The sequence below is a fragment of the Myxocyprinus asiaticus genome, chromosome 12 (genome assembly GCF_019703515.2).
Source record: "Myxocyprinus asiaticus isolate MX2 ecotype Aquarium Trade chromosome 12, UBuf_Myxa_2, whole genome shotgun sequence".
NCBI classification, from domain to species: Eukaryota; Metazoa; Chordata; class Actinopteri; order Cypriniformes; family Catostomidae; genus Myxocyprinus; species Myxocyprinus asiaticus.
The window spans coordinates 33,692,644-33,710,582 of record NC_059355.1 but is presented as its reverse complement, the minus strand read 5'-3'; the positions used below and the strand labels follow the sequence as shown (position 1 = coordinate 33,710,582).

At 36.6% G+C, this 17,939-nt stretch overlaps 1 protein-coding gene and 1 long non-coding RNA gene across 8 annotated transcripts in view; one reads left to right on the top strand and one right to left on the bottom strand.

The window, feature by feature from the left end:
- Positions 1-631: 631 nt before the first annotated feature.
- On the bottom strand, positions 632-3,937 carry LOC127448738 (uncharacterized). Its single transcript, XR_007898580.1, has 3 exons — positions 3,791-3,937; positions 3,392-3,538; positions 632-1,661 (listed from the first exon to the last, which is right to left on the bottom strand). It is a non-coding gene; the product is annotated as an uncharacterized LOC127448738 (long non-coding RNA).
- Positions 3,938-5,267: 1,330 nt separating this feature from the next.
- Positions 5,268-17,939, top strand: part of LOC127448732 (dynamin-like 120 kDa protein, mitochondrial) — a 46,537-nt gene continuing 33,865 nt past the window's right edge. For 2 of the 7 annotated variants that reach the window (XR_007898578.1, XM_051711500.1), the window contains exons 1-11: positions 5,271-5,465; positions 6,336-6,654; positions 6,791-6,887; positions 7,071-7,178; positions 8,822-8,869; positions 9,955-10,037; positions 12,148-12,309; positions 14,664-14,717; positions 15,107-15,211; positions 15,347-15,433; positions 15,563-15,676. Coding sequence is in view for 5 of the 7 variants with exons in the window: in XM_051711500.1 (XP_051567460.1) it covers positions 5,437-5,465; positions 6,336-6,654; positions 6,791-6,887; positions 7,071-7,178; positions 8,822-8,869; positions 9,955-10,037; positions 12,148-12,309; positions 14,664-14,717; positions 15,107-15,211; positions 15,347-15,433; positions 15,563-15,676 (1,206 nt within the window). In the remaining 2 variants the exon portion in view is untranslated. Of the gene's footprint in view, positions 5,466-6,335; positions 6,655-6,790; positions 6,888-7,070; positions 7,179-8,821; positions 8,870-9,954; positions 10,038-12,147; positions 12,310-14,663; positions 14,718-15,106; positions 15,212-15,346; positions 15,434-15,562; positions 15,677-17,939 lie in introns of all 7 variants that reach the window. The other 5 variants (XR_007898579.1, XM_051711499.1, XM_051711501.1 and 2 more) reach the window with 5 other exon arrangements.

Below are 17,939 nucleotides of genomic sequence, written 5' to 3'. Positions count from 1 at the left end.
TGACAGGAGACTGTCCACAAGGCTCTCAGATGGAAACAACATGGTGTGTCCTTAGGAAAGGGTCCTTACAGACAGCCATTCACTAATTCACTTATAAATGGCCACTAAATAAACCAATCAATGGACATGACAGTGATTTCAGTTTATTTTACTGTATTATGTGAGAAGAAAGAGACCCCAGAGTGATACGAGAGAGAGCAAGTTATCCTGGGATAATGGTCAATTACACAGTTTAGAGGTCATCATACAAAAACATTTGACTGCAGAATGTTGTGTAATAACCATTAATTGACATTCAATATGTCCATCAGGTTCTGAGCTTTGAATGGCCGTAACCTAGATTAATTGAAAGATGCGTAAAGACACCCTGGCTCCTTTCTAGGCTGACTTGTACACTAATGAGACAGCAGTCTTGATTGTGTCTCATAACTGCGTTACTAGCACAAACACAGATTGATCATGTCTCGTGTTCTAGCCAAGAGCGACAATTGATCTGAACTTGCTACAGCAGTGTGCATTGTGCATTCAATTGACATTTTATATCATGTGTCAGCCAGAGGGCCTACGTACAGTATTGCAGTCTTTTTAACCATTTAGCATGGCACAGTCATTTTGAGATCTGGCCATTAATTATTATATATATATATTTTTTTAAACATAATTCCACATACCTATGAGGGCCCTAAACCACACAGCACTGTACACACTAGGCCTATTATTATATAAATAAATGATTTGGGTTACAGGTAAAGTAAAATCAAAACCTGATTATACCTTGACTGCATTTAAAATTTTTCTCAATCGATTTGGCACATTTACTGAAACAAACTTACAATTGTCAAAACTCTAAGTACAATCCTCACATCATGTGGTACATTCAGCCCACCACTCTATGTGACCTGCAAAAGGTGATTACTCAACCAAAAGAATTAACTCATGATTCAAATGTAAATAAATCCATCAATGAATAAATTATTGTCATCAAAACAAAAGGTTCCTTTATCATTGCTTAGACCAAGACAGTCAAAATGCAAAGATATCTTGTCAAATGACAGTGTACTCTGAAAGTGTGATAGTTACCCACTATGTAATATTGTCCAATTGCTAACATTGTATATGTAGGCAGCTGAATAGTATTGATGTCAAAAAGTCATGGCACACACTATACTTTCAACAAAATATTTATTCAAACATTTCTCATCATTGTTTCATGCTGAAAAGAACTCCTCAATGGGATTTAGGAATGGGGAGTATAGTGGGAGAAACTCCATCACAAAACATGGGTGGGCAACAAACAATTCCCTGACTGTATTTGAAGGATGGAAACTTACATTGTCTCAAACTATAACATATGATGGCAAGTCATTTCTTACCAACCCCCTCTCATTCTCAGGAATGAGATCCCTGTAAAGAATTTCCAGGAAATTGAGGAGACGTTGTGTGTTATAGGGCCCAATGATGGGAATGTGGCTGAGTACACCATTCCCACATATGGCAGCACACATTGTAATGTTCCCTCCACGCTGGCCTGGCACATCAACGGTGGCTTGGTGACCAATAATATTATGGCCACATCTCCTGACTTTGGTCAAGTTGAATCCTGCCTCATCAACATACACAAAAATGTGTGGGGATTCATCAGCCTCCAGCTCCATCACTCTCTATAAAAGATAGTAAAGCAATTTAGCAATTTAGGAAATAATTTACAGTAGATATTGTAAATCATACAGTTACACATATCCCACATTGTGTGACATATTCTGCATATACAAGTTGTACTTGTCAATACTGAAAGACAAGGAGATTACAGCACTGTGTAGTGTACAATGATGAATTCTTACCTGTACATACATTGCTCTAAATTGTGAGGAAATTGAATTGTTCCCCATCTAGCCTAAGTCTTTCCATCTGACAACTATTACAACAATACCACATAACTATTATGTATCTAATATATGTGTGACAGGTTATTGTGATTGTTGGTTGTTCTATTTAGCATGTAGGGATTTACACAGTGAACGTGTATAATTGCATTTGGCAGTAATATCATTCAATAGCAAATGAATGCAAACTATTTTGATCTACAAGGCTTACTCAATGCATTGTGTGCCAAAGCAATTATAAATGACTATAGTGTTGTGAACAAATGACCTAATGTTCATATAGTTAGTCATATAGTTTGACGAATTTCAATAGTCATTCGACGATTGTGCCAAAGCGATTGAGAAAAACTGTAATAAGAAAATGTAAACTGTAATCTAAAACTGAAATCACACATAAATGATAGGGCACTTGTAGGTTACTACACAAAATCTTTTTTTTCTGAGCTTTAAACAGATTGAACAAAGACATCGTGTTTACAGTTTTTATCAGTCGCTTTGGTACATTTCTCAGATCACAACTGAAATTCTCAAAACCACTTGTTCAACCTCCACATCTTCTAGTCACTCGTGCACATCATAAAAGCAATTTCTCATTCTTTTGAACAAATTGCCAATGCTTTGGTACATACATGCAATTGATTATGTACAATTGTCTGCTGTTTCCTACATTATCAATTGCTTATGTCATGTTGATCAAAATATATTATACTGGTTCTCTGTTGAATAGTCTTACCCCCAAAACATCTAGACATTAGTTCATTGCATAAGTCATTAAATGCAAAATGGTTGTAATAGTTGTCATAATCTGTCAAGCATAGTTTCTATACATTTCTATTAGACTTTTTTTTGTAAATGTGTCCTGAATTGATGTATTGCTGTCATGTGAATCCTGACTTTCACTAATAAAGGGGAATGTGTGAAGCGTTAGATCAACCAATGATCAACCAGTTCTCTAAAATAGGTGCATCTCATGAATGCATCGCATTTTTCTTTTCTGTATCGCAGTTACATTGGACTCTAATTTGTTGACAGACCAACAGTAAAAGTGTAAATGTGAATCCTGTCCAATCTCTTGTAATCAATATCCCACATACAGTAATGTGTAACTTTGTACTGTTGAAACTGATATATGCCATACAGAAAAAGTGCAGTTTTCATCAGGAAATACTGACACTGACACAGTACACTGTTTTATTGACAACATGGCTAAGCATTTTGACTATCTTGTTTGTGAATAATGACACAAGACACAAGGACTTGTCATTGACATAAATATTTACTTTTGAGAGATGAACTAAGGATTTTGAGCAAGTTACAGGCTTTTGCAAATACTTTCACTCAGATTAAATTAAACATGACTGACTGAGAAAAGTTAATTTCTACAATGGCATTGGTAACTGAAAACTTTTGCATTTGAATGATGCTTTATACATGGTCCTAGATGTCAGTGTAAGTCCAAGACGACATACATAAAAACTGACTGAGTGTACCTTTAATTTAGTACATACCTGTAAATGGAGTGTTAAGAAGTAAGAACCAAGAAAATAAACAAGACATATCTCGGTTTTAATACAGAAGCAAGAACCCTAAACAGGGGAGATGGCTTTCAGATATAGCCTAAAGAGAAATGCTTCACACGTGATAGCCAGGAAAACCTATAAAACAAAATCATAGCATCAGTCAGCATCAACACATGCACATGCAGTCAACCAGAACACATTTTATGCTAAGTGGCTATGCACTATTCATAGTTCAGAAGTCTGATAACAAAGAGCACCTAGAGTTTAATACAATTTAACCTTGCCAACATGGAGACCCTCAAAATGAAGATAAAACACTCAATATTCTTTGTTTAACTCAAAGTGGACACTCACAAAGAAAAATAATAAATTCTTTCATAAGCTCACCTTCAATACTGAGGATGACCAAAGTTGGAGTACAGTCTCTCATAGTTTAGGATCAGTATTTAAAGGTTAAATCCAAGAGCTCAGTTGAATCTACGCTGTACATTGTGCCACATTTACATTTGACCCTCTAGTGGAAGTTATTTTTACTGCAATTACAAGTGGAGTTTGACACATTTGCTGCACATTTGTGTCTTACCATAGTTTTTATTCAAATATTTTGAACTTCGTTTGTATGGATTTTTATTTTTATTTTTTATATAGCTTCTGCTTCTATGAAATTTGAGTAATTTGATTTCAGTGATTTACCTGTAAATTTCAGTAGAGTTCACTGTGGCCTGACATCAAGTATAGTCCTTAAAAGTTATTTTGCTTGCAATTGTACTGCTCTATCTATTTGTGACCCTCTACCCGCAACTTCTGAAATGTCCATTTTGGACAATTTCTTTTTATTTTTTTTTAAACCAGTGGTTACATCTTTCTGACTACATAGACAAATAAAAATGTTAACACTTCACAATGAGGTTACATTTTTTAACATTAGTTAATGCATTTGGTATCATTAACTAACAATGAACACTATACTTGAACAATTATTAATCTTGGTTCATTTATAAATGTACACTTGCTCATTGTTAGTTCATGCTATTTCATATGCATTAACAAATAAAGTATACTTTAAAGGGATAGTTCACTCAAAAATTAAAATTCTCTCATCATTTACTCACCCTCATGCCATCCCAGATGTGTATGACTTTCTTTCTTCTGCAGAACACAACTGAAGATTTTTAGAAGAATATTTAAACTCTGTTGGTCCATACAACGCAAGTAAATGTTGGCCAAAACTTTGAAGCTCCAAAAAGGACATAAAAGCAGCATAAAAGTAACCCATAAAACTCCAGTGGTTAAATCCATGCATTCAGAAGTGATATTATAGGTGTGGTTGAGAACTAGATAAGTCCTTTTTTACAAAATATTCTCCTCCCTGCCCAGTAGGTAGCGGTATGCACCATATCCAGCTTCCATTCTCTCACATTGAATGGACCTACAGAACTGAGATATTACTCTAAAAAACTTTGTTTGTGTTCTGCAGAAGAAAGAAAGTCATATACATCTGGGATGGCATTAAGGTGAGTAAAAGAGAGAGAATTTTCAATTTTGTGTGAACTATCCTTTTCAATGTTAAAATATACTGGTGTTGATTATTAGTGCTTTTAAAGTTTGTTCATTGTTATTTCAGGATAGCTAATGTAGTGTAGGTTAACAACTACAACCATTAAAGTGTTACCATTAATAATAATAAAAAAAGTTTAATTATTTTTACGGCGAAGATAAACATGAAAATAAACACATACATAGAAAACCAGACCACAATGAGACAACAATGAATATAATTTCAGGCTTTTATATTTAAGCCACACCGTAATGACTTTTATTTTGCGGACTTTTATTTTGAACGTATGACGTCACGCTTGGACCAGGAACTAATTTTCACTCCTCTCGTGCTTGACACTGGTGATCGCCTGCTTGCTATGCCCTTGTTAGCCACGAAGCTAACATAAGGACCCCATCTGGAAAGATGCATTGAATTTTATTTCACAAACAGATCATATAGACACCTGTATTTGCTATTAGTTGCTCAAAGCAGAATGTTACGAGCCGGAAGTGTGGTTACCTGGTAAGTACAGCACCTCGATTAACAGCTGCTTCTCAATATTGATTTGAACGCAGTAGAAGGAGTAAACTGGACACTAGCTGATTGGGGATGTATGGATATATGGATATAGAATGTCTAATCTGTATTATATACACTGATCTATATTTGTAAATGTTAAGATTGTAAAACTGTGACTGCTATTACCTGGAAGTGTTTAGTAAGTGACAGTGACAGGCTACATTACTGCATTGAAACAGACACCACCCAAACATCGAGTAACTTGTTACTTTTGTAAACTAAAGACACTTACGGTTTTACAATAATTAGATTATCAGCTATAAACTCAAAATAAATATGATCATAATAGCTTTCTGTCTAATATGACATTGGTTCCCCTTTTACAAAGCAATAGCAATGTGACTACTATTGTAGAGCCACTAAGATATATTTGAATTCTTTCTTGCTTACTAATAAATGTAATCACCTTAGATTATTTTGCTCTTTTAATCAGATATGCCTCTCTAATGATCATGCATGCAGTGTGTGTATGACAGAAAGCAGAGGACCCCCATCTGAACATACTGATAAATGCATAATCCCTGTTTGTGTCATACAGTTGTGTTATTAAATTACATAATGTGAAACTAACTGCTTGACTTTTGAAATTATTTGTAGTCTATACGTATTCTCTAAGTATTCCTGCAATATATTTACGGGTCATTGTCTAAGGTGATAAAATGAGAAATCTTTTGAAAATCCAGTTTAAAACATGTTTCAAGTTCGTAGAAATGTAATCTTTGTGTCCATGTTGGTTTCATAACTTTAAAAGTGTTTAAATGAATAGAAGTGTATACATGTCACGGGATGATCAAAATGTTCCTCTTTCTCCAGCATGGCCTGCAGGAATCTGCTTCCCTCCAGAATGGGGCTGAAGTTTCGAGTACCCCTGCAGAAGCTGCACCCGCTCTCCCGTGCCATCCACCACCGCTACTCTGCTAACAGCAATCCACAGAGACCACCTCACTGCTCAGCTGCCCGCCATTACACATCTCTCTCCAGACTCCCCATGCGGCCTCCCAAGTTCCGGTCCGGAGGCCATGGCTATCAACAGCATCGCACCTTCTGGGTGGCCCGTCTCGCTGCCAGACTGCTGAAATTGAGGTACATCGTGCTCGGTTCAGCAGTTGGAGGTGGATATACAGCAAAGAAGGTATGTTTAACTATTGGGTTGTGCTGTGCATATGATATCGGTTACCATAAAAATAACTAGCGGCTATTGGTATCGACCTGCATTTTTTACTGGCACATCACTACTTAAAACAGCTTTTTATTTCTGTTCTTTTCAGACTTATGATGAATGGAAGGATATGCTTCCTGATATGAGCCAATACACATGGATTGTGCCAGACTTTGTTTGGGAGTTGAGTGAAAATTTCGACTTAGGTAGGTGAACTGAGGGCTCAGAGGCATATTTTGATCAAACTCATTTAACAATTTGTGTATACTGTAGCTAGCTATGAATTGTTTGGTGGTGGTGTTGCAAATGTATCATGTAAAATTGACTTTCCATTAGTTTTCTGGTATCACAGTGTCTTATTCCAGCTTATTTCTTGTCCCTGAATAAAGACAAGCTCGCCAGTGCTTTGCCTGAAATAGAGGAAATAGCCAAACTACTACCTGATATGGAAAAGATCGGAGAGAATTTTACTTTCCTGAAGAACCTTCTCTCCAGTGGTGAGCAACATCCTTCGCACACACCATATGATGGACTTAAACTTGTATCATGACAGGATCAATAATGTAATTTACATAAAGTACATTTTTACTGCATTTACTAAAACATGTAATGCCCATATTACCAAACAGTTTAGGTTCTGTTGTTTCTTTGATAACATTTTAAGAGTTCATTAAGTTTTGCAAAGCGTATGTTTGTTCACTTTTCTATTGAGGACGGTATCTCTTATCTGTGCTTTTGATCTTCTGAAAAATGTTCCAATGCATCTGGCTGGAAACAAAATGTTTATTTTAGATATGCCGCTTATTTGTGCATCTCAGCACTTAGCTCACATTATCTTATAAGAATTGTTTTTTGTTTCATCATTAATCTAATGGCTTCTTGCCTTGTTATGAAAGCTTATAAAACATAAAGTTCAAAAGTAAATTTACGTGAAGACTGTTGTCTGATATGTGATGCTTGGTCAGTTGGTCATATGATCATACTGCTGTGTTATTTTTGTTAATGTAAATGTGAGCTCTTTTTTAAAATCTAACCATAGGGTCCATGTGATTCCTGCCAGCTGAATTGATCAAAATTACAGATGGACAATATTGATTTTATGACCAATACTGATACAGATTTTATTTATATTTTCTTTTCTTTTTTGTGGCTGATAACCAATATGCAAAACAGTAAAAACAGAAAAAATTATTATTGTGTTATTTTCGACTTTTTGACACAATAAGAACTAAATCATTAGACTACAACAAAAACACAATATGCATTATGAATATTTTACTAATAGTATTTCTTATGAATATTAAAAATATAATTAAACAATTGCATGCCATTATATTAATGCAAAGTTGTTGCAGAATTATTTTCATCATGTTTTGGGGTGTTATGCTGAAAATGCTACATGTTTCTCACTTAAGAATGGCTTGAAAGAGTTATAATTATGTAAAACAAAATATTAAATTAATAAATTACTTTAGGAGCTGATAACCAATTAAGCAGAAAAGTGTATATATTGGAAAAAAAAATATCAGTCAAACCAATTATTGGTCTATCTCTAATCAAAATGTTTTTACAAGTGCCTTTGACATTGAAAAGTCTGTTTTAAAATGTTAATTTGTACATCATTTGATAATCATTGTCAAAAATCACAGGTGTCTGCATAATATCATACACACGACCATATGACATTGAGTGAAAAAACAAAGTAAAATAGATTTTTTTGCATTAAAGCTGAAGTGTGATTCCTGCCACACTAGCCTCACCAAATGGAATTGGAACAGATTTCTGCAAATGCCCCCCTTGTTTGAGCCAATGTTGCTCTTTTGGGATGGGCGTGTCACTCAAAGAAACAGATCAATATTTGATAGTGCCACAGAGGCACAGTGTTTACAATTTTCAGAAACTTAAAGTAGTCCCTGCATATGATGTTGGAATAGGAGAAAATATTTTAATGCTGAAAAAAATACACACATCAGCTTTAAGACATTTTCTAGTTTGCATAGTTGACACTGCTTATCTGCAATGGCCCTAATCCAGTGTAAACTTACTGAGCTATCCACACTTTTCTTTATTTACATTTCATTTGTTACTCTTGTCCCTCCTTCCTCCCCTCCCTCCCTCCCTCCCTCCACGTTTTTCACAGGTTTGGGTAGTGAAGTCAATGGAGCTTCTGGTCTGCGTCTGTTATTAGGTGTGTAAACGCCTTACTTAGCGTGCCCAGGTTACCCACGCACTGCTGCACTGACGCCCCCCTGACGTAAATGGACTTAAGTTGATGGGGTGTGCGCCTCTATGGATGGACCGGTTAAAACCCCTCTATATGGGTCTATCCAGTTTCCTGTCAGTTTTGCAAGCTACTGTTGGAATATTAAGATTGAATCTCCCCACAAGAAACCGCGGAAAGTATATTTGCATAATAATTGCATATTTATGTTGAAAGATTTTAAAACGGCCTCTAATTATTTTCCGTTTAAACTGGACCTCAAAGACAGAAATGTTCATTAGTTCATTTGACTAGACTAAGGCCTGTAGTCTGATGAATTAGAAAAAAAAGACATTTTAAATTATTTTCATTGTAGCAACATGGCTTTGCAAGTGGATGCTACAGCATACAGAACAGCCCCAGTCAGTTTCTGATGCATTTGCAGTTACATTTGCAGAAAGTTACTGACACTAACAGTATCTGTGAATGTGTTTTTACTCTGATTTTAATTGTCTTGCCACTTGGCCCCTTGACTTCACCTTCTCTTCTCTATGGGTTTTGTGGGTCTTTCACTGTGTTTGTCTCTTTCTTCATAATTTTCCTTCAAAATTACTAATTTGTCCCCTATGCTTGAATTTTTTTTTACAGCTCAGTAGTTTTGAAAAGTATATTGAACACTGTAATGAAATTCCTTCTTGATGTTATCAGTAGTGAGCATGCATTTTTTATATTCTCATAACCATGCTCCAGCCTGAAGCTGGACTGTTTGAAAGCTACATGAAAGCTATGCTCTTGTATATAGTTTTCATTTTCTGTGTTTAACAGTTTTGAAGTGCGTTTAGTCATTTAGTATTTTCGAAAATATTTCCAAAGGGTACTATTTACTTTTCAAACCTTTGAGACTCTTTGGGATATGGTCACTGTAATTGCATTACAATGCAAGCAAATATATGCTTCTTTGGCATGTTAATTCTTATTGTCACCTGAAATGCACACTTTTTTATGTGTTGGCAGATTATGTATGTTCAAAGTGTGGAAAAGCCGAATTTTCTCTTGTATGTGTTTGTTCTCAGAAACCACAGGTGACTCAGCCTTGAGAGATGTCCCACCATCATCTGCAGCTATGTCTGACAGCAGTGATAAACAGTTCAAAAAGGTAAATTATTATCTTATCAGCATAAATTAGGTTTCAGCGGGATATTCTGGACATTCAGGCATTGCCCTGATACGCAATGGACCACAATGGACCTTTTGAGCATTTTGTATTTCCATTAAAATAATTCAAGTGGCTTAAAGGAATAGTTCACCCCCCAAAAATTCTCCCATCATTTACTCACCCTCATGCCATAACAGATGTGTATGACTTTATTTCTTCTGCTGAACACACATTTTTTTTTATTTTTTAGAAAAATATCTCAGCTCTATTGGTCCATTCAATGCAAGTGAATGGTGACCAGAACTTTGAAGCTCCAAAAAGCACATAAAGGGAGCATAGAAATAATCCATACGACTCCAGTTGTTAAATCTATATCTTCTGAAGCGATATGATTAGTGTGGGTGAGAAACAGATCAATATATAATTCCTTTTTACTATAAATTCTCCTCCCTGACCAATAGGTGGTGATATGCCTTAAATATTGATCTGTTTCTCACCCGCACCTATTGTATCGCTTCTGAAGACATGGATTTAACCACTGAAGTCTTATGGATTACTTTTATTCTGCCTTTATGTGCTTATGTTAACATTTGTGGCCACCATTCACTTGCACTGAATGGACTAACAAAGCTGAAATATTCTTCTAAAAATCGTTGTTTGTGTTCTACATAAAAAGAAAGTCTTACACATCTGGGATGGCCTGAAGGCTCAGTAAATGATGAGAGAACTTTCATTTTTGGATGAACTATCCCTTTAAGTTAATTGAACTTGCATTATTCTGCTTAGCTTTGTTGCTTGGTCTTTTTTCAGCATTATCTGAGTTGTCATCTGCTGTGCAGTTGTTTTAGTCTATCGATGATCCATGGCAACCCTGCACTTATGCTTTTCAAACACTAACACTGTTTTATTAGCTTCTGACAACTTGCTAATGCTGAAATTAAGCTGCTCCCCTCCCCAACACATTTAAAAACGTGAAAATATAAAAATTGAATTGTTTGTAAGCAGTGTTGTAAACCTGCACTTCTGCTGTTGATGTTTTACCTCTAATATACCTTTTCCTATTATTTGTAAGAATCTCCAAACTTTAGTTTTAAAAGCTCATGTTCTTAATTATTAATCTATTTAAACTGAATGAAATCCTGTCAGTACATCTGAGCTTTGGGTGAACACGTTTGAGCTTTTGGTTTCCCTATGTAGATGGTTTTAGGCGATTCATTTCTGTTGTTTTCAGCTCATTGTCTGTGTAAAAGCTTTCCCCTTCATAACTCCTACATTCTGTTTGTCCTGTTGGTCATTTCTTGCTTTCTGAGAAAACTATTGCTTCTCTGAGAGCAAAGTATTCTCTCCTTGATACTTGGTCTTTCATGTTTAGTATTTTGTTTTTGTCCATTGAGTTTGATTCATCACTCAAGAAGCAATCATAATATGCAGTGACAAAATAGGCAGTTTTTTTAACACAAAATATGTTCACATCATGTTACTTATTGGATTGTGTTAACTAGTCCTTGAAACATCTAAACAGACAAGGTTGTGGTTGTTATATTTGTAGTCTGAGCATATGCTTCAAATAAATGTAAAGATGAAATTATGAATTTTAATAAATATATGTACAGCTGTAAAGCAGCATTTTGTTTTAGTACTCTTTGCTCTCTCAAGCTTCAGCAAGCTTTGCCCTGTTCTGCTACTAAATGACTCATTGGACCTCAAATGCTTACTTTCCTAGTAGCAATAGTTTTATATGATCTTAATTTATCTGTTAAAAAGCTCTTAATAGTGCCTGTTTGGCAGTTATAGCAGCTTGAAAACATTGACTGTTAGAGCAAATCCTATATTTGCGATTATATACGTATGTTATATATGTAGTCTCTTTGTAATTTCCTCTGATGTTCCCAATTACAATAGTCTTCCCCACCCACTGGCTGAGAGATGTACATGGTGGTCTCTTATGCTCTTTATGATTTGAGGTTTGATGTTAGATTTACAACTGCTATCAAGAGCAATACATTAATGTGAAGTGGACCACTGCCCAAAAGCTCCGCCCACATCCTCCCTATTTGTTGGGTAAGCTGGTTGATTGACTGCCCCTCTCTGTCACTGTGCCGTCCCTCAGCAGGGGCTGCTCAGCGAGCTCATTCTCATTCAGCAGCAGATCCAGCAGCATGAGGAGGAGATGCGGCGGGCGGCGGCTGCAGCCAGTAATGCTCCGCCTCCGCCGCGTGAACCCAGTCCCAGCCCGGCCCCGAACCCCAGCCCCTCGCAGCCCAAACGCAAGGTGAAGGTCTACTCCCCCACCACGCCACCGATGCTCTCATGCCAGTCTTCTGTGGCCCTACGGCATTCTTTGTATTTACATAGGGCTTTTAAAAGGATAGATACAGATAGAATTATTGACTATCTTGTTTATATATATAACCTAGTCTCATAGAATTAGTGTTATTATAGCAAATTTTTTGCAAACTGACTTTTACGTACCAAATTCTACTTTCTGCTGCAGATTCCTGGTGAAATTAGCTCTAGAGGCGCTACAACTCTGCGTTTCATTCACTTTCACACAGATCATGACTACAACAGCTGATTATGACTTTATAAACACGTATTTTTTGCACTATTACTCACACACTGCTATGTTATGATATGGAAACACTTTTACTATTATGCATCATTTGAAAAACGATACAAGACTGCGGTCGAGCCCAGCCAAGCACGCAAGCTGACACGTGAGACGAAAGTGTCATAGAAGTGACACAAAATGACGTGATTGCTTCAGTAAATGTGCTTTTTTGTTTCATCGGTTAGGTTTAGGTCAGGGTGGTACGTTTTACTTGTTAAAACCTCCATTTAATATTTACCTTAAAAACCTTATCTGATTACGACACCATTTCACTCGCTTTTAGCGCCCCTGCTGGACATTTCACTGGGAAACCACAGCCAAACGTGTAATAAAGCACGTAATTTCATTTTGCAAAAAATGTTGTCACGGTCACGTACTGTTCATGAGATCAGGCTGGTATATTTCCCAAATTCTAATGAATTTGTGAATTGACTCAGAATTTCTTTACAGAGAAAAACATAAACATTTTCATATTTGTGATTGTATGATATCTATGGTTTATCTACATTCTAGCTAGCTAGCAGAACGGTGGAGGCTTTAATGACTGGTATGAGAGAACAGTAGCTTAAAAGTGCTGTAGTTACAAAGCAAATAAGTAGCCCCACCCATATAAATCCCTTGTAATTTGCATCTCCAGTGAAGGTACCTTTAGGAAAGAACTTATCCTGGCCAATAGCTTGTCCTTAAGTAGTAGTTCACCCAAAAATTAAAATTGTCATAATGTACTCACCCTCATGTCATTCCAAACCCATTTGACTTTCGTTCTTATTGGGAACATGGGTTAGTATGCACATTCATGCGAGAACTTGAGTTGCGTTTAATGCTAAACAATACAAGCTTCTCTAATAGCCCTTATGAATGCACAACAGACAAAGATTTTCACTGAAAAAATACAATACAATACAATACAACTTTATTGTCAACCGTAGTTGAAATTTGTCTTACCTAAATTTCAGGCTGTTTTTTTTTTTGTCTGGAAGACTTGAAATAAGGTGCACAAGCCACATGGACTACTTTTATGATACTTTTGGGTCCTTTTGTAAGCTTTAAAGTGAGGCACTGCCATTGTATAAAACAGACTGGTCACAGTATCTATTAAAACATCTCCTTTTGTGTTTTGCATGAGGGCGAAAGTCATACAGGTTTGGCGGCATGAGGGTGAGTAAATTATGACAGAATTTCCATTTTTTGGGCGAACTATTCCTTTAATTTAGTCAGAGAGTCTGTAGAGCTACAGATAAGACCCCTGCTCTCAAGTAGTGCTATTTTTCAGACATAACTTGTAGTTTCAAGTGATTTATTTTTATTTGCATACTTTTTGCAATAAACCAAGACCTGACCCTTTCTGCTTCTCTCATGCAAGCCCATTTATTTACACAATTCCAAACAGAGTTAATATTCACTGCATGGAGTGGTATGCCATCCTGCCACATGGAGTGCAAAGCACTTTGCTCCAGCTGTTGGCCTGCAGAATTAACCTGCCTAACATCAGATCCAAATACGTCTGCATATTAGCAAGGGACACGTTATTTGGTAGAAAACAAAGACCATTTCAGATCACACACACCCTTGTTTTTCCATGTACAGTATGTGTGTTTGTGTGTGTTGGTTTTCTTTTGTGTCCTCCTCTCCTACAGTCATTCACTGCTTGTCTCAATAATTGCATCATAGGTGCGAGTCAAAAATGATTCAGCTGTCTTGATGCATTGATTTAAAAATCAAGCCATCCTTTGCAAATGTTCATTTTAGGTGTTTTGAAGTGTGTTTTAGTATTGTGATTTATTAAAAACAAAAATGACTCACTCAGTACTTGAAAAAATGGGAATCCAAGTTTTCTCCCTTTGCATTAACCTGCCTTTTCTTTACTGGGATGCCCGCTGAAAATTATTGCATGAGATTTTGCATTGTTTGTGTAATAGCCTCTTCCAGGGAGATGTTGGGAACTGGGAGGATGATCATCTGTCCTGAAAGGAATTAAAGTTTTTAGTCCAATACATTGTTTCTTGTGCTTTCAGTCATCTGATAAAGAAAAAATTGACCAGCTTCAGGAAGAACTTCTTCGAACACAGGTATTTCAAGCCTGAAAATATTTTGTTTAAAATATCCTTATTTTATTCTCAGTTTTTAAAGACCTTGTGAAATCATAATTAGAGTTGTGTGGCTTTAGTCCATGTCTTTAAGCTTTAAGGCCATCTATATGCTAACGTTCTATTAAAAGTTGACTAACTTTTAACTGAAATTAAAGTGGGGGAAAATGGACCAAAAATATTGATGACTCATCTTGCACTCAATAATATCATCCAATCAATTGCTCTCTAGAATGAAAGTATCCGTCCCCAACTTCCGTTTCAATAATAAATAGTACAAAGGAAAGAAAACTGAGTTTTTCCAAGTAATTTCATGCATTCTTTTAGTAGCTTTTGCTCTTGAACACTGAACATCTCTCTGTCTTGTCCAGTTGAAGTACCAGCGGATGCTGGAGCGTCTGGAGAAGGAGAATAAGGAACTGAGGAAAGTCGTTTTGCAGAAAGATGACAAGGGTATTCACCAAAGAAAAGTCAAGGTCAGATTTCAACATTTTTATTTTTTCCATTGAAGTGAGACATGGGGTGTTTTGTTTAGTCATTTGTTGTAATGATACTACACAAAGAACGGATCACTTAGCTCATCTACGTTTTTTGCTCTTGATTCTGTGTAGAAGTCTTTGATTGATTTGTACTCTGAGGTCCTGGACATTCTCTCAGATTATGACTCAAATTACAATACCCAAGATCACCTGCCAAGGGTAAGTCTGCATCATTCTGTTTAAAGATTACAATTACAAATAATGCTTTGTTTGGATGCACACGCTTCACATAAAACACTTCTCAATACGTCAGTCATAACCAGGTCTGTTCTATGTTCTCATGTCTAGGTGGTGGTAGTTGGAGACCAGAGTGCAGGAAAGACCAGTGTGTTGGAGATGATTGCTCAGGCCCGGATCTTCCCCAGAGGCTCTGGAGAAATGATGACCAGGTCTCCTGTCAAGGTGAACTAAACAAACTTCACTCAGATACTCTTAATCCTGGCTAATTTGAGATTTGTTAGTGCCATCTGCCAGTGTTGTTATTGATTTGTCTGGTATAGCTTTGTGATTATTTTAGCATTACTATGTTATAGTAAATAGCTTTTACAATAACGCTTGTATTGCAGACCCAGCTTCATTTACACACTTGTGTAATCTGTGTAAATGTGATTACACATGTTCCAAAGTGATTAGTTTCTGAGATAGTTCACTTGATAAAGTGCTGGACTTTGGACTCGGAAGTCCGCAGTTTGAGTCAAGCCAAACACACAAGCTGACGTATGAAGCAAAAGTGTTAAAGAAGTGACACAAAATGACATAGTAGCATCAGAAAATGTGCTTTTCATTTTGCATTTTCTTTTTGGACACTATCGGTTAGGTTTAGGTGTTGGCTTAGGGTAAGGATGTCTGTTTTATTTACCTCTCATTTGCTTTTAAAACACTAGTGGTTAGGTTTACAGCATTTCCCATTAATTACCTAGACTGTGGCGGTCCACCACAGTTTCATAATGAACTGAAAATATTTGTACACTTCTCATAATGACATAAAAGATCACTACTGTTGTGTTATGCACCGTTGCTTTAGCAAAGCATCTCTCACTCCAAGTCAATCAGTTTTTTTTCTCTCTGGACAAGTAACTTTTTTACTCGGACAAGTGAATGACCAATTTACTTGTCCAAAGGACAAGCACATGACCATGCTTAATGTTGAGCCCTGGCTCAAATGTATTCTCTAGTCGATTTTGTGTTTTGACCATTTGTGAACTGCGTTAAACTCTGTTTTGTTTATGCTTTGTGGGTGTGACATTTTTGCCGTGTCATCACCATTCATATCTGTACAACCATTGTGTTTATGATTAAATTACTACAAGAGCACAACATTTTTTACAAGAGCACAATGTTCTTTATGGATCTAGCCTCTTAATTTTCCTCTCAAAGTGCACCAGATTGATGCATTTAAATTTAAAATGCAAGGCTCGACAATAAGGACTGCCCGATGGCCAGGGGCCAGTGTGAGAGAGATTCGGGCCAGTTGCTAGAACTGTCACTTTCCCAATCGGGCCAGTGCTGCATTTATAACATTAGTGTAAGCAAACAACAAGTGAGAGAGCACAACAATTACACTGAGGGAACCAAGTATTCTAACCAAGGAGCGAGCGCGAGTATATTTATCTTGCAAAGACGCGCAAATGCATAATATACTGGATGCGCCATGGCACAGTCGTGTGCACACGCAAGATCGTGCAGACACCGAGCGCACTCTCCTAGCACTGTCCTTGCTCTTTTCCAAGTGTCTTAGCAGCAGCTATTACCAATGATTTTTACATGTTGGTGAAAAGTAGTAATCCACACATTGGAACACAAGAAATCAACAGTTTCTTTCTATAGGACTGAAAATCCATGTCTCTCCGTGCATATGTCTCATCATCATATCTCTCTGTGCAGCGTAGACTGTTTAACGTGCATATGCTCTCACGGGACAGAGCGCAAATTTTATTCCCACTGTAAAAAACCAAACACATTTTCTCTCATTAATTCGCCTTTATTGATGAAGCGCCGAATGAAACGTAATAAATTTGTTAAATCCTGATTATACACGTGCCTGGAAATCATGAGCGGCTCAATATCCAAAATGTAAGTATACATTTAATTAGGTAATGTTTCAAAACATAAACATTAATTCAACATGATAATGGCGTTTGATATGAAAAGAAGCAAGATCACTATGGCTATTAGGCTATTATTATCAAAGCTGTTCAGCTGCAGGGTGAAGATGAATATTTGAAACAGTCTACTTCATATCATCCTCATGATACACCAGTTACATGTCTCATTTCTGGACCGTACAGGTATTTTGTTTTTGTGCTTTGTGCATCAGTCTGTGTTGGACTTTAGGTTGTCTGATTTCATGTTATATACACATTCTTAATTCACAGATTAGGCCTAATATCGCCCTAATGTATATTACACGACACAACCGATTTGGTAGCAAGTCTCTTCTCAGGAATTCATATGTTTATTACATTCAGCCAATAATCACATCTTTATCTCAGTGATTAAATCTTTGATCCTCTGTGTGAAAACAATACACACGGCCAAAAGTTGCATGACAGCATGACTAAACGGGTGACCGAAAACCCATCATCTCCTCCACAGAACTCTTCGCTTAAAAACTCATGTGTAAATGGCAGTATGGCTGAGGTTAATATTATGTATTTATGAATTT